The 15,236-nt window shown below is 46.7% G+C and overlaps 1 protein-coding gene across 3 annotated transcripts in view; it reads left to right on the top strand.

Annotated features, from left to right (window-relative positions):
- Positions 1-8,420, top strand: part of SLC41A1 (solute carrier family 41 member 1) — a 29,608-nt gene extending 21,188 nt beyond the window's left edge. For 2 of the 3 annotated variants that reach the window (XM_030561599.1, XM_030561597.1), the window contains 6 exons: positions 13-159; positions 826-973; positions 2,047-2,126; positions 3,038-3,172; positions 4,400-4,548; positions 7,146-8,420. In XM_030561599.1, coding sequence (XP_030417459.1) covers positions 13-159; positions 826-973; positions 2,047-2,126; positions 3,038-3,172; positions 4,400-4,548; positions 7,146-7,331 — 845 coding nt within the window. In that variant the 3' untranslated portion in view covers positions 7,332-8,420. The remainder of the gene's footprint in view (positions 1-12; positions 160-825; positions 974-2,046; positions 2,127-3,037; positions 3,173-4,399; positions 4,549-7,145) is intronic. The other variant, XM_030561598.1, reaches the window with a different exon arrangement.
- Positions 8,421-15,236: the final 6,816 nt, after the last annotated feature.

The raw sequence follows: 15,236 nt of genomic DNA, 5'->3' as shown, positions 1-15,236 counted from the left end.
CTCTGGGCCTAGGAATGGTCATGATTGGAGTCATCATTGGATCCAGAAAGATAGGGATCAACCCGGATAACGTGGCCACGCCCATTGCTGCCAGCCTGGGAGACCTCATCACCTTGGCGCTGCTTTCAGGGATCAGCTGGGGCCTCTACATAGAGCTGGGTGAGATGTGAGAGATGCATGTCCCCTCCTAACGTGCGCTGCAGCATTTCCCTGGCATCTTGCCCTCCATTCCAGCTACGTAATGCCTGATCTTGAGGCTGCCTCTCTAAGGCATATTCAGAGATGACTGGTGAGGGAGAGAGAGAGAGAGAGAGAAAAATGTAAAGGATCTTCGTAGACCATACAGGTGTGGAGAGGCTTGGGGGTGCTCTGGGTGCACCCTGCTGTCAGACAGGCAAGCGGTGCTTTTTGGCAAGTGCCAGAAGCTAGAAAGCATCCTTGGCGTAAGGCTTGGGAGGGTCCCTAGTAGCAGAGCTGTGGCTGTCTCCTTGGTTGGGACATGTCTTCAACGACATTCCAAGGAGAGGGCAGGTGTGGCTGCTAGGTTTTGCTCAGCAGGTGATGGCTGGACGGGGTGAGAGGCTGGAAACCAGGCTTTTCCTAGTGAGCACGTCGTCAGCAGCGGTAAGAGCTGATCCAGAGGGGGCAGCCTTGACAATAGCATACCTCCTAAAGGCGGGGTGGCCATGTCTGGCTCTCACAGATTCCCAGGGCCTGAGGTCAGAGGGGAAATTGGACCAGGTCTGCTCTCCAACACTGCTGTTGAGTAGTGACCCTGTGACATCCTGGTGGGAGGACTTGTTGACCTGTTGCTTCTCTTTTCAGAGGACAAAGCATACGTGAATCCTTTGGTGTGTGCCTTCTTCATAGCCCTGCTACCGCTCTGGATCATCATTGCCAAAAGGAATCCAGTAACCCGGGAGGTGCTGTACTCTGGGTGGGAGCCAGTCATCATTGCCATGGCCATTAGCAGGTAGGAAGGCAAGAAATTACTGTTTTGCCCCAGCCCTATCAGAAAGGGACACCCTGGCTTCCCTTCAGGTGCTGGCTTGAATGGTGCATGCTGTGCATAAGAACCGAACTCCTTCAAATGTTAAAGTTCAGATCTACAGCCCAGGTCCCTCTCTAGGAATAGAGCAACAATGGCACATCCCTCCAGCATAAGTGGGCTAATTCTGCTCCTAAACTTATGCAACTGTCGGAGAAGAGCTGAGAGCAGGATTTCACCCGCTGTATGTCAAACAGATTTTAATGTGCACCAAACAAATATCTCCTAAAACAGGTCCCCCGAGTACCTGTCTGTTTGCTGTCATCTTAGCATCTAAGGGTCCCACCTGGGATTAGGGCACACCAAGCTGGGCACTCTACACCCATAGTGAGACAGTCCCTGTCCCAAAGAGTGGGAGGAAGAAAGTATTGTTATCCCTGTTCTACAGGGGGGGAGCTGAGAGACAGAGAGATCTAGTGACTTGGCCACAATCACAGAGAGAGTCTGTGGCATAGCCAGAAATTTAACCCAGACCTCCTGAGTCCAGGCTAGCGCCCTCACCACAAGAGCCATCTCTGGGAAGTGTGTGCCCCAGACGGGTTTGTTACAACAGAAAGCTCTTTCTACACTAGGTGCACAAGGATTTACAATCTCTGTTCCTGTTGGGGAATTTTGTCTGACTGAAACTTACAAACCAGCTTGTGTGATGTGTGCCAAAATGCAACTTGCATCATGGGAGAGCACCCCCTATCTGACTCTGCAGCTCCTGCCAAAACTGTCTTTTACTGTGACACACTAGCAACCCTTTTCCCTCGAAGCTCTGATATTATGCACCAGCTTTAAGAGGCCCCAGAGTCCCATGTGCAACTGCTGCCACTGTGTAAATGGGTATAGATGCCTGTGAAGTGTGCACAGTTGCAGTAACCAGCCTCACAAACAGTGGGCACTGCTTTTCATGCCTACATAAGTATGACCATCATAATTGCTTGGGAGTCTCTGGATGTTCTGAGTGGTCATTTTCTCTTGGGCATCAACTCCTTCAATGTCTTCCCTTGCAGTGTTGGAGGGTTAATATTGGACAAAACTGTGTCGGATCCAAACTTTGCAGGGATAGCCGTCTTCACGCCAGTGATTAATGGTGAGTTCCCTTCTGCTCTGCCAGTGAGCCTCTCAGCAGTCCCTGCCAGACAATGGGTAGAATCTTCAAAAGTGCCCAAGACCCATTTTCAAAAGTGATTTAGAAGCCTGCATCTGTAGATGCCAATGGGATTTTGGCTCCTAGGCTTGAGACAGGGTGTTAGAGAAACTCGGCTGCTCCTCCTGGTGATAGATTAACATGAGGGAAGCATCTCAAGTGATCTACCCTTGAGCTGATACTTCAGCAAAGATGCACCTATACACGTAAGTGTCTTTGAATATTTTATCCAGTCTGATGCCCCTTCCTTGTTCCTTGAGCTTAGGTCTGAAACTTCTAGTGCCTTAAGCTCCTTTGCTAATAGAACTGTGAGTCTGCTCATTATCGGTATGTCACACATTTTTTTAAAAAATGCTATGAATCTCTTGGGCTTGTGGCAATGAGTTGTGCAGGTTATGCGCTGTGTTTCAAACAAAATTCTTAGCTGTTGTCAACTTACGGCCATGACTGGCCCATTGTTTTTGTGTCCCATGCACTGCACTTAAGGCTCTACAATAATGCAGTTGCAGCAGGGGTCATAAAGCGGGGTTGTAGAGCCATGTCCTTTCTCTCTCTCTGGCTTTTTGCATCCTGCAAAAGTGGAATGTGGGCCAGAAATCCTGTCGTAGGGCTGACAGCTTGATTGTAACTGAAGCAGTTGCAGCTGCTTTCTGACAACACAGCAAAAGAATTCTGCCTGTGAGGAGCAGGAGAGGACTTGTTCACCTGCTGCCCTGACTGTTCCGGAGGCATGAAAAGGGTTGAAGTGCAAAGGTCAATAGAGCTTAACTTGGCTCCTGCAGTCTCAAGTGCACCCAAGTTCTGCGAGGGTTGAGTTACGCACCCGCTCTCACTGCTCCCCTTCTGGTCTGCAGGTGTCGGTGGCAACCTGGTAGCTGTCCAGGCCAGTCGCATCTCCACTTACCTCCACATGAACGGAATTCCTGGCGAGAGCTCAGAGATGGCCCCGCACAAGTGCCCCACCCCCTGCAGTACATTCTTCAGCTCAGGTATCTGTTCCTTCTACCCAACACCATGCGCTGGGGCTTTCTGAGCTAAGGGACTTCCAGTTCACTTCACCAGCATCAGGAAACGGCTTGACAATTAGCTGGCTCAGCTTGCACTGAGGGAGGGGTCACTACGCAGCAAGGAAGGGAATGGGAGCTGAGATCTGCTGGGAGGCAGAGAGACCAGCCACTGGCCTGGCCTTTGCTCTTGCTTACAGAGACGGTGTCAGTGATGTTTTGGTGAGGTGGAACGTCCCCACTGGGTTAGGAAAAGAAGGCCACCTTAGTGGCAGGTGTGCTTCTGGCTCCCTGGCATTGGAATGACTTCTTCCCTGCCACCTTCTAAATCCTTACCAAGTGCTTTTGGGCTGCAGAAGCTGCTAGCCAGCGGCTCGGCTTGGCCTGGCCAGTATAACTGAAGCTCCAGAAAAGGTTCCTGTTAATAGAGGCTCTATAACGTTTCCATTATTTAGCTGCAGACCCAGATGTTTCAAGTGAGGATGGATGTGGGCGGGGGGAACATTGCAGTGGGAATCCTGACTTGCATTTCATGCCATGCATGTGCTGAGATGTATTCTCTACCATGCCTGGGGCAGCCCATAGCCTGGGAGCGAACTGGCCTGGCCTCTGGGGGCAAGGCAGCCCCCAGAAGAGTGGCCTCGTGGCGCTGAGCCTGGTGCTTTACAGTTTCGGATGTCAGCATTATCTGTTACAGTGTGTGTTGGGAGACATCCGGTGTGGCTGTGCTGGACAGAGGGTTGGCAAAATGAGCCCCAAAAGGGGGCAGGTACAGCCCTTGGGAGCACCAAGCAGCTTGCTTTAGTTGCTCTTTTGAATTCCCATTAGTAATTCAGCCTCCCAGTGAATTACAGAAAGCTGCGTACTGAGCAGCTGCTGAAAGGTACCACTTCTGTGGCCACTGGGATCTGTGTAGAGCCTCTTTGTTTGCCTGTCCCTTTTGACCCTGTCTGTGCTAGGAGCAGAAGTGTGTTATCTCTAACTGATCCCAGTACGGGTGGGTCTCTAAGCTAGTGTTCAGAGCTCTGGGGCATTTCTGTTACACTCCTTGCATTTAGCACATAGAGGTATGGATCCAATATGCTGTGGCCAGTGATCGACTAAAACATAGTCTGCTGATTAGTGGACACATCCATGCTGGCACCCAGGGAGCTGGCTGCAGAGTTCCATTATCTTTAAATCCTGAGCTCCATCCTCTCAATTTCCCTCCAGATGTGAATTCCCGCTCTGCCCGCGTGCTCTTTCTCCTGGTGGTTCCTGGGCACTTGGTTTTCCTCTACACCATCAGCTCTATGCAAGGCGGGCACACCACGCTCACCCTGATCTTTGTAGTCTTCTACATGACAGCTGCACTTCTCCAGGTAAGAGCTGGCTTTGCCTGACCTGTCTCCTCTGCATGAATCCTTGCATGCACTGTAATCCCCGTGCTAGAATAACGGACACTAATGCACCACCTGCAGTAGAAAACTGGCCAACTGCTGCAAATGGGTCACCTCCCAAGCTCCTAAAAATGGGGTTTGTCTCATTTGGAGTCACAGAGAAAACGGTTTCCGCACCAGTTTAGTGGGACCCATTGGCAGCTACTCCTCAGTGTAGACAAACCTCAGAAGTGTGATGGAGTGAGGCACTTTCTCCTCAGTAAGGGGAATCTGCATGGCATAGAGCTATAGGTACAGATGACATGATTCTTGCACCTGGGACAAATACAAAATATCCTTTTATTATTTGCATTTAGTATAATGCCTGCTAGCCCCAGTCACGGTGCAGGACCCCATTGTGCTAGGCGCTGTGTAGCCGCAGCACAAAGACTATCCCTATTCCAAGGAGCTTACACAAAATACCCCTTCCCTTGACTAGAGAGAGAGCATAAAATAGGCATCTCCTGGCCCCGAGCTAGCGCTCTCCTTGCATCCCAAATGCCCCTCAGAGAATAGAGAAGTTTGGGATGTGCAGCGTGCTCCTTGCTTTTCTGAACACTGCACTGCACACACAGCTCTCCCTCGGGAGGGGGCGAGATCAAGCCACATGTGACAGATGCCAGTCACCTCATTTAACGCATGACTGGGAGGCGTTTGGATACTATGGTGCTGCAGGTGGCCAAAGAACCTTTGTAGCTGCAACAGTCAGGTGGGGCTGGCTGGTTCAGGGTGCCTTTCTCTATCCTCATCTGTTGTTACATTCCTCCCTACAGCACCTTCCCTGCAGGGAACCCATTATCTCATAAATAGTTGTCACAGGAGTAGAATTACAATTCCCATAGAACAGAGCAGCACATCGTAATCTGAGGCGCTTCTGTCTGCTTCGGCAACCCTGTGAAGATGAGTGCATTAGACTCCCTTCCATGCTCAGGGCACTCATTCTGCTTACCTGCTGCTTTCCATAGCTTTGCAGCCTACACTTGGCTTTTAAAATCTTCAGGAGCAGGATCTCGCTTCCTTGGCTGTAAAGAGCCATGAGCGTCTAGTGGGGCTGTAGCGGTGTTCAAACGGCTTGGCAGAGAAAACAGGATATGAAGTTTGCAGTGTCTCCTGTGACTTGTAGGGCTCTTCCTCCCTTCCCTGGGCCTTTCCCCCACACGCGAAATCTGGCTGGGCTGCCAGCATTGGGCTCCCATGCTCCTAACCAATTCTGTGTAAAATAACAATCAGTGCTTGAGGTGAGGAGTGTGCACTCAGGGATGTAAGGGGGGATTTTTGGCACTTCAGGGAACTCAGGCAGCCAATATGTCCCTCCCCTCCTACACAGGCAGACCGAGAGGAGACTGTGGCCAAGGAGTTATCCTACTAAACACAGCCACCTCCTGGTGCTTGTGGAAGTTGTTGCTGGTTTTAGCATTCCCCTAAAAACAACCGAGCTGAGCTCCAGGAAATGAGTCAGAGCATCTACAAGAAAGAGAAACAGTGCATGCTAGACAAGGCTGCTAGTTTGTCGTGAACCCCTGCTATGTGCTGGACAAGTGAAGGGAAGTCCATTAGCAACTACTTTCTAAAATCCCTGGTGCTCTTCCCCCTGCAGAGAATGAGGTGCATTGTGGGAAGCTACAGGCCTGTGAGCAGAGTGGGGGCTCATGGGTAATTAAATGGATTGTAGTGAAGGAGGAAGCCTTGGCCTAATCCTTCCAGCCCTCGCTCCGGTCACAAGTTGATGGCTTTAAATGTCTGTACCTGATCTGCTAGATGCATTTGTGAGCATTTCTCCTGGCTTTGCTTAGGACTTTTGTGAACCACTGACTTGGGATACCCTCAGTGTTGTCCTAGAGCAAAGATGAGAACATGACCATCATGTCACTGCTTGGAGATGCTCTCCTGCCCCCAGGAAGCCAGGACTCTGCTGCTCCAACTCTGCTCCCCTTTCACTGGGCTTTCTGCTCACTTCTGATGCACCCTGGTGTGAACTGTGGATTGTATCCTGCCTCTACTTCCCTGGCTCTATGTCCATGCTTTTCTCTTTGTTTTTGTTTTTGTTTAGAGTTGTGACCTGAGCTGCAAAACTTGGATCTGGGTCAGAGCCTCCTCGTTTTGGAGGCTTTCAGCCCACATGCAGTGAACTCTCTCGTACACCTAAAATAAACTGATGGTGATGCACTGGGCACAGAGCAGTAAGGGGAGATTTTCAAAGGCACATGAGGAATTAAAAAACCAGCTCGCATCTTCTTGTCCCTCCTAAATGCTCACTTGTAGGCATGCCCCTCTACGCCCACAATCTGAAATGTACCTGCCATCAAATCTTTGGTTTTCCCTTACTTGAGGATGTTCCTCTTAACAACAAGCCCCATCTCGTACTCCTCTGAGCTATTCCTTAGGCTTGAATAGGATTAATAGGGGCTCGCACTTCTATCAGGCTGAATTGCAAGTGCCCAAATGTAGAGGAACTCGAAAAGCTTTGTCTTGGGGAAGAAAGGGGCGTGAAAGTCAGGATTAGTAGCTAATATGGCTCTTTCCTCTTGTCTGTTTTCCAGGTTCTCATTCTACTCTACATTGCCAACTGGATGGTGCATTGGATGTGGGGTAGGGGTCTGGATCCTGACAACTTTTCTATCCCTTACTTGACGGCACTGGGTGACCTGCTTGGGACGGGTCTCTTGGCTCTCAGTTTCCACGTTCTTTGGCTCATCGGTGACCGGGACACAGACGTGGGAGACTAGCTCCCCCCATCATCCCCCTCTTTCCTCCTTCCCGTCCTTCTGTCTCTCTTGGGACTTCAGCTTTGATCCTGGATTCTCATTATTTTCAATGGGAATTTTATGTGCTTTATATTTCAAGCCCAGTTTGTACAGAAAAATCTAGTTTTAGGAAGGACAAAAAAAAAGTGTAAGAGACGATCACCAAGTGCAATTTTATAGCAGGAGCATCTGAACCAAGGTTCTATTGGAAATGTTGTTTGAGTAGTTGGATCATAAAGGAAACCCGCACCCCTCACTAGAGGTGAAGGGTCACTCCTTTTGGTTCTTAAGCATTCAACGTTCAAGGTATGATTCAGGCACCTCCCAGGAGGGAACAGCCTATAAACTAGGATCCCCAGATCCTCCCTCAAAGCCCCACTTTATGCCTGGATTCTAAATCAAAGAAGATTCTCATTAGAGAACTAGCTTGAGTGTGCCAGAAAGATCCCCTTTAGACATCCACTCCCACCCCCAGATGCTTATAAGGAACGCTCACCCGGTTTATTTGAGGCTTTAAAACATAACCCTAAAGTTGCTGGATTTTTAATTGTATGTAGGGCTTTAGTTTTCCCCTTTAAAAAAAAAAGAAAGAAAAAAAAAAAGTCTGAAATGCATTCCTCATTCCAGAACACACACCCTGCACTCCTGTAGTGGCTCTTATTTTCTGCTACTGGGTCAACTTCTGTGTCTCTCCCACAAGCTCCTTAAAACAATGCTGTTTTTCTCCTTTTTGGCTTTTCCCAGAGAGCTGGGTATTACGTTCAACAAGTATGAAGTGATACTCGATGTGTTGTGTAGATTTTGACCTTCTTCGCCCTAAGTGAGGCTCAGTTTCAGGGGATGATGGTTGCTGCTCAATATATTGTCACTCTACCACAGCCACGTAAGTATGGCCGTCTTGACTCTCTTGGGAGGGAGTGGTTTGCTTGGAAGACCACCCCACCTTGCCCTTACCTTGGGCCAAGCAAGACCGCAACAGCCCTGCTAACTGTATCTGTCATGACCAGCAATAGACCCATGCTGCAAAATTCCAGTCTGGAACTGGCTCGGAGCTTTCATAGAAAAAAAAAATCATAGAATATCACGGTTGGAAGGGACCTCAGAAGGTCATCTAGTCCAACCCCCTGCTCAAAGCAGGACTAATCCCCTGACAGATTTTTGCCCCAGATCCCTAAATGGCCTCCTCAAGGATTGAATTCACAACCTTCGGTTTAGCAGGCCAATGCTCAAACCACTGAGCCCTGCAGTTCAGAGCTAGAGACTTGGTTTAAGGCCAGGCATGTTGATAGATTTGAAACTAAAAGGGGAGTTCCATCATGAACTGCCAAAAAAAATACAGGAACCTATATAGACGTCTAAACCAAACCACGTTTAGTTTCTTGCATGCCAAAAAGATAAGAGCTGAGGGACCACTATCTAAAGGTACTTGTAGAAGAATCGTTTCCTGTTTGACACTGAGGGATGCCTCTTTTATATGGCCTTATCTGTACAGGATATTTGGGAGACCTAGCTTAAATAAAGACTGCCTTAAATCACAGAATTGCAGTTCTTAAGAGAGTGCTGTCTCGCAGACCCTGTGCTAGTAGGGAGTGTTTTTCCAGAGGGCTTTCATTCCTAGGTTAGAAAGCTTCGGAACTGCTCTCTTCAAATGTCACTTGTGATTGTAGCTCTGAAATTCACATCTCGTCACCCCAGCGACTTGTCACGAATCTGACTTGTCCAGGGCGTCTGTCGAAATTTTGCTGCACTGAAGTCTCAATTTCTTAGAGACCTTCTCCTGCACTCAACGTTAACAGATGCAAAAACTGTTCACTTGCTTCCATGCCCAGTATTGAGGGATTCAGTTGAGATTTCCCTTCCCTAACACTTAAGCTTTTAGTAGACCCCTTCCTACTATTTTATATGCCTCATCAGTTTCCTAACTAAAGACTTGTGCCAGTGAAAGAGACAAACCCTCCATGGTCTCAGCTGAAAAACTAAGGGAGGAAGAGGTGGTTGTTTTAAGAGCCATAGTTCGACTTGGGTGAGGTACCTAAATTTTTACCAGGTTGAGGGAAGGGAGGATGGGCAGGGAGGGTAAGAACTTAATTTATATTTAAATTTTTAAAAAGCTTTGAAGGACAACTTTTTTTTTTTCTCTTTCCCCTTCACCAGTTGAACATGAATGCATGTGTGCTTTAGATCTGGCTGCAAATGAAGAGAATATTGGGTTCCTCTTTTTATGAAAATTAAAAAAGACTGTCTTAAATATTTATAGTTGCTATAACTGAATTGACAAATGTCAACTTAACTGATTTTAAATTATATTTGGTAAAATAAAGATGGCATTTATTTATGTGGATTGTGGCCTTCTTTTTTCCTTCAAGCCATCATTTGTGAACACTGCTCACCCTGTCTATTAGTTGAAAACTGATTTTGTTCGTACTGCTACTAATTCTAACTTGATGTATCTTCAGTGGAGATATTTACACTTTTTTCTGTAAACAGGAAGTGAGAGAGAAATCTAGTTCATAGGCTGTTGCTAGCCAAGGTTACAGGTTTGATGCTGACACGTACAGTCTTGTCTGATAAGGAACTGGCTGTTGAATAACACTAGTATATGCTCTCTTTCAGCATAAAACTAGAATAGATCCCCTTTGGTATGAATTGGTTGTGAGGCAAATTAGTGCAGTTGTGGAAAAGCAGCTCAATCACTGAGAAAGCGCCCTCCAGAGCGATATAAGCTTTGTGTGCTGGATTGGGCACAGACATAATCCCTAAAAGTTGGGAAAAGGGAAATGTAAGATTAATATTGAGAAAGATTTCCTCTGTGTGGGAGACTTTTTAGAGTGGTGTAGTCTCCCAAGTAAAGTGGTGGAAACCCCATTGTCTGAGGCACTTAAAACCAGACTCCACCCTAGAAAATTCAGGGAACATTTTTGTGTTGGTAGAGAACTGAACTGGATGGTCCAGTCTTAACACTTCATTCTATGAGAGTCTTCAAAGAGACTGAATCACAAACTGGGCTATGCTCCTTTACTTTGACAAGAGTATTGGGAATTTACCATTAAATACTTCGTGTGCTGTAGCCTAACCATGTAAAAGTCCTTAGTGTGAAACAAGGCTTCCCTGCAGCACTGGCTCAGCTGAGGAGAGGAAAGGCGAGGTTACAGATAGATGACTTGGATCTGCAGGCTAGCAGAGGGAGGACTGGGGAAATTCTATTGCAGTTTCTATAGAGGATCCCAAAGAATTTACACCATTACTTCACATTCAGCCAGCACCGGGCTGAAGGAAGACACCAAACCAGCACACACAGGGCATTTTGGGCTGCCAGGACAGGCCCCTACTCTTACAGATCATGCCAAGCTGCTCTAAAAGTTAACGTAATGCAGACAGAGGCCGGCTGAAAGGCCCCCACAGGACTAGATCCTACAAGCTGAGGATGTCCTTGAGGGAGGGAGCTGCCTGGCCCCTGCTGGAGCAAGGTCCCAGACAGTCAACAGTCTGGATCCCTACCCCTATTTTGGAAGGGAGAAGCATGCAGCTGTCCCTGCTTGCATCAGAGAGAGACATAACTGGTTGAAATATTTCCCTCTTCTAAATAGAAATGGCTTTTCAACAAAATGGAAACGTTCACAACACACACACTCACACATACACACAAAAAACACTTTTAAACATTGTGGAGGGGTTGTTGGAAAAAAAAATATGTGGGTGAAGGGAGTGTATGTGCAAGACAGTTTGCTAGTCAGCTTTGAGGATAACTTTTTGATTCAAGGATTATAAACTTGAACAAGGAAGTGCTGGCAGCTTAGCCACTTGGCTATCCCAGTGGCAGGGTCACCGAGTGGACAGCCAGGAAGCTGATGTCTATTCTCAGTGAATTTCAAAAGGGAGGAGTTCATGCAGTTGGTCAAAGGTTGCTCTCTTGCCCTTGTTTATGCTAAGGGGTTTGCATGAGTGGCTTATTCATGTGGCACATCTGGCTTAATAATTGATTTGGAACATGGTACCCATTGATTTGGTACATGAATTAATAACATCTTGCCTAGTACATTGTGCTTTAATGTATGTCAAGTCCAGCAGCCACTTGATTAAAGATCAGAGGGGAGCCGTGTTAGTCTGGATCTGTAAAAGCAGCACCTTATAGACTGTGGCACCTTATAGACTAACAGATGTTAGACATGCATCTGACGAAGTGGGTATTCACCCACGAAAGCTCATGCTCCAAAATGTCTGTTAGTCTATAAGGTGCCACAGGACTCTGCTGCTTTTGATTAAAGATCTTTCTCTGGGCTCATATTGGCTCTCACTGAAGCTCTCTAGCAACTCAGTGTTGTAACGATCAATGGAATATATGTAAAAATTTGTACGCACAGCAAGCCACGCGTGTCCTATGATTGCAACCCGTCAGCCTCTACCCATGCCAGCCATAGCTCTGCGTTCAGATGGCTTCCTGTAAATTCAGCATGAGTTCTAGGCGGATAATGCTGTTGTTTTTTCAGCCGCATGATGTGCCTCAGAACCCTTTGCTGTTTTTGTAATCACAATCTCTGATGGCAGGGCATCTCTACTGACATGTATGTCCTCTTCTCCCGTAATCTGTTTGTCAAGGTCTATGCCAGCCAAGGACACTCAGGCCCATGAACAGTGAATGCTAAGCAACCTCCCAGAGCTTCTGGTACTGGAGCCCACAACCAATGCTGCGTTCCTTACAGCTGAAGCCTTTTTTTTTTTCTTTTCTTTTTTTAAGACCATGGACCATTTCTTATCCTGTGTGGAGATGCTTTTTGACTGCTCGTCTGAGCAAGGGTCACCTTGGGTTTTCTGAAACCAACCCAAGTGGTCTCACTGCATTAAGGACAAGTGAAAACCAGTGAGACTTCATTTACTCCAAAAGTCTCTTATCTGAATCTATATCATGCCGCATAACTTGTCATTCTTGAGTTCTGATTCTCCTGTGTGTGTGTGTGTGTGTGTGTGTCTGTGTGTGTGTGTGTGTGTGTGAGAGAGAGAGAAATGTATAAATTTTACAGAAAAAGCAGAAGCAGGAATTTGCAGGTGAAAATTAACTTTTGTTTCGCAAAGTCCCCTTTAATTGGAAGTACCCATCACTCTGCTTCCTCTAACAAACAGCCCACTATGAATAAAAACCAAAGAGGTCTCTTGCCACTGTCTGTTTATTCACTGGAATCTGTGGGAAGATTTCTTAAGGCTGTTTTTTCAGACAGAGCCTTCCTTTTGGTCTTTTTTGCCAACTCTGAGTGTTCAAAATCTTGGATGAAATCCTGCCCTTGAGTCAGACTCTTAAAAATCATGAGGTTTTTTCCCCTGACATTGAGTTATTTTTATTTGCCTTCTCGTTTTTCAGCCATTAGGGCATTCTCTAATTTTTCTATACAACTGCAAGGGCTACAACTTAAATTTCATTTTTTTTTAAAGTGAGATCCTGTGATCGCAAGACTCCAGAAGCTGGGGCCAGATATCCCAAGAGCTGGCATTACTGCAAGCTGCTTACATCTTGCTCATGCCAACTAATCTCACTTTCCCCTGTGTTGTTCCTAGTGAATTTAACATTAGAACAGGTGGTCTGCTACCCGATTGGAAGCTGGATTGAGCGAGGCCTGAGACATGGGAGCAAAACCTATAAACGTGCTAGGTTCTTTCTTTACAACAAAATTTTAACAAATCAAAATTCCTTTATCCCTGGCCCAGATTCTAGGAGAACTTTTTTCATGATTATTTCTTCAGTCCGCCCTTTGTGTTTAATCATTATTTAACATTTGGAGTGTGATAGTGTCTACAGGTCTCAACCATGGGAGTACCTCACTCTGTAACAGAACCATATAGTGAAAACAGGGCTGGTTTTAGGAAGTGCAGGGCACAATTTGAACAGTTTGGACAGTCCCCTGCAGGGATGACTTAAAAAAAACAACTGGTGGGGCTTGTACTCACCAGCCGGTGCTCTGAGTCTTCAGCAGCACTTCGGCAGCAGGTCCTTCACTACTCCAGGTCTTTGTTGGCACTGAAGGACCTGCCGCCGAAGGGCCTGCCACCAAAGACCCGGAGGAAACGAAGTACCTGCTGTCGAAGTGCCGCCGAAGACCTGGGGCGCAGCCGAGTGAGTAAAAATTAAGAAGGCGCCTCTAGCCAGGGAAGGGATTCTCATTGGGCACAGGTCCCTCTTAGGCATGGGGCCTGATTCGGGGGAATTGTTGGAATAAGCCTAAAGCTGGCCCTGAAAACAGTCCCTGCTCCAAACAGCATACAAGTGCAGTTTATACTTAATCTTAACTAATGCTGAAATTCCTGGTCTGTGCCCAATTGAGACTTTGTACCCAGGATCAAATGCAGTTCCTCCTGCTTTAAATGCATAAGCCCTTACCACTTAAGCTGAAGGAGAATCTCCATTAGCTCTTAGCACTATAGGGCCTATGACTGCATTCTACACAGCATAAGGGCCGTGGCAGCAGTTCATTACAATATATGCTTACATAGTATCTTTCCTCTGACAATTTCCATATCTTTTGTAGCTCTTAATTAAATCGCACTTCATCCCTTTGAAGTCAGTAAGCAATGTGCTTATTGAGCACTGTCTGTGTACTCGGGTGCATACACCCATAGAAGTTACTATGTCTTTGAAGAGCTCAGTATTTATTGCCAACTGGATATGGCAAATACAATTCAGACATGTAATACATGGGCTGAAGATATCATTTCATAGGAGTGCATTAATTAATAGAAATTATTGGAAAATATGGGAAAGAAACTGGGAAAATATCTACCTTTTTTGGTCAAAATTTGAACCAAACATTTTTTTCACCAAAATTCAGAAAATGTTGACTACATATCAAATTGGAAAAGAAACTGGGTGAATTATTTGTGACTTTGGAGGTGTGGGGGTGTGTGATACGTTCATCCTTTTTTATATTTAAAATTTCGATGGTAAAGTTGAAAAATCAAAGTTTTACAAATGTCAGTAACTGAACTAAAAAAGTTCATTGGTTGGGGTGGAGGTCCATGACCAGGCCTTTGTGGAATAAATGAATTTCAGCAAGGAAAGGGAAGTCACACAAAGGACTTGAATAAAAAAGTCATTAAGCAACAATCATACCTATTAGACAGACCTTTTCATCAGTAGCTCTCAAAGTACTTTACAAAGGTGGTCAGTGTCATTATCCCCTTTTTACAGGCTGGAAAACTGAGGCACGGGGTGGGGAAGTGGTTTGTCTAAGGGCACTCAGCTGGCCAGTGGCAAATCTGGCAAAAGAATGCCGGAGTCCTGAGTCCATCCCATGCACTATCCCCTAGGCTGCATCAAGAGAATCACAGAGGTGAGATCAGATCCCATGTAGGGTGACCAGATGTCCCAATTTTATAGGGACAGTCCTGATTTTGGGGACTTTTTCTTATATAGGCTCCTATTACTCCCCACCTGCTGTCCTGATTTTTTACACTTGGTGTCTTGTCACCCTAATCCCATGAGTCTTGGGCCCCCCACTGCTCTACCTGTAGACTACGCTGCCTCTCAGAGATGGAACTAGAACCCGAGAGTCCTGGCTCTCAGTCTGCAAAGTTTACTTCTGCACCACACATAGTGCTGGGTAAATGTTCTAAATGTAATCTTGCATAGGGGCCACTCTTTTACTAAAAAAAGGGAACTGATCCAACAGTAGAGAGAGAGGGAGAAGTAGCTTTACAAAAAGCACAGCGTGTCCCTTTAAGAATAGAGAGTGGTCACGCTTCTTCTCCCTACAGACTACACTTCCCACCAGCCCCTGCGCCCACAGACTCCCCTCTCTTTCTCACTTTTCCCCGCGCTGCCTGATGGGTAATGCAGTTTTCTGGGTGGGGCTGGGCTAGTGCAGCCACCTGATCTTCTCACATGACAGCAGCTGGCAAAGG

Source organism: Gopherus evgoodei, chromosome 4 (assembly GCF_007399415.2).
Source record: "Gopherus evgoodei ecotype Sinaloan lineage chromosome 4, rGopEvg1_v1.p, whole genome shotgun sequence".
Taxonomy (NCBI): Eukaryota; Metazoa; Chordata; order Testudines; family Testudinidae; genus Gopherus; species Gopherus evgoodei.
Note: the sequence above shows the minus strand (reverse complement) of the source record. Positions and strands in the feature narration are given on the sequence as shown.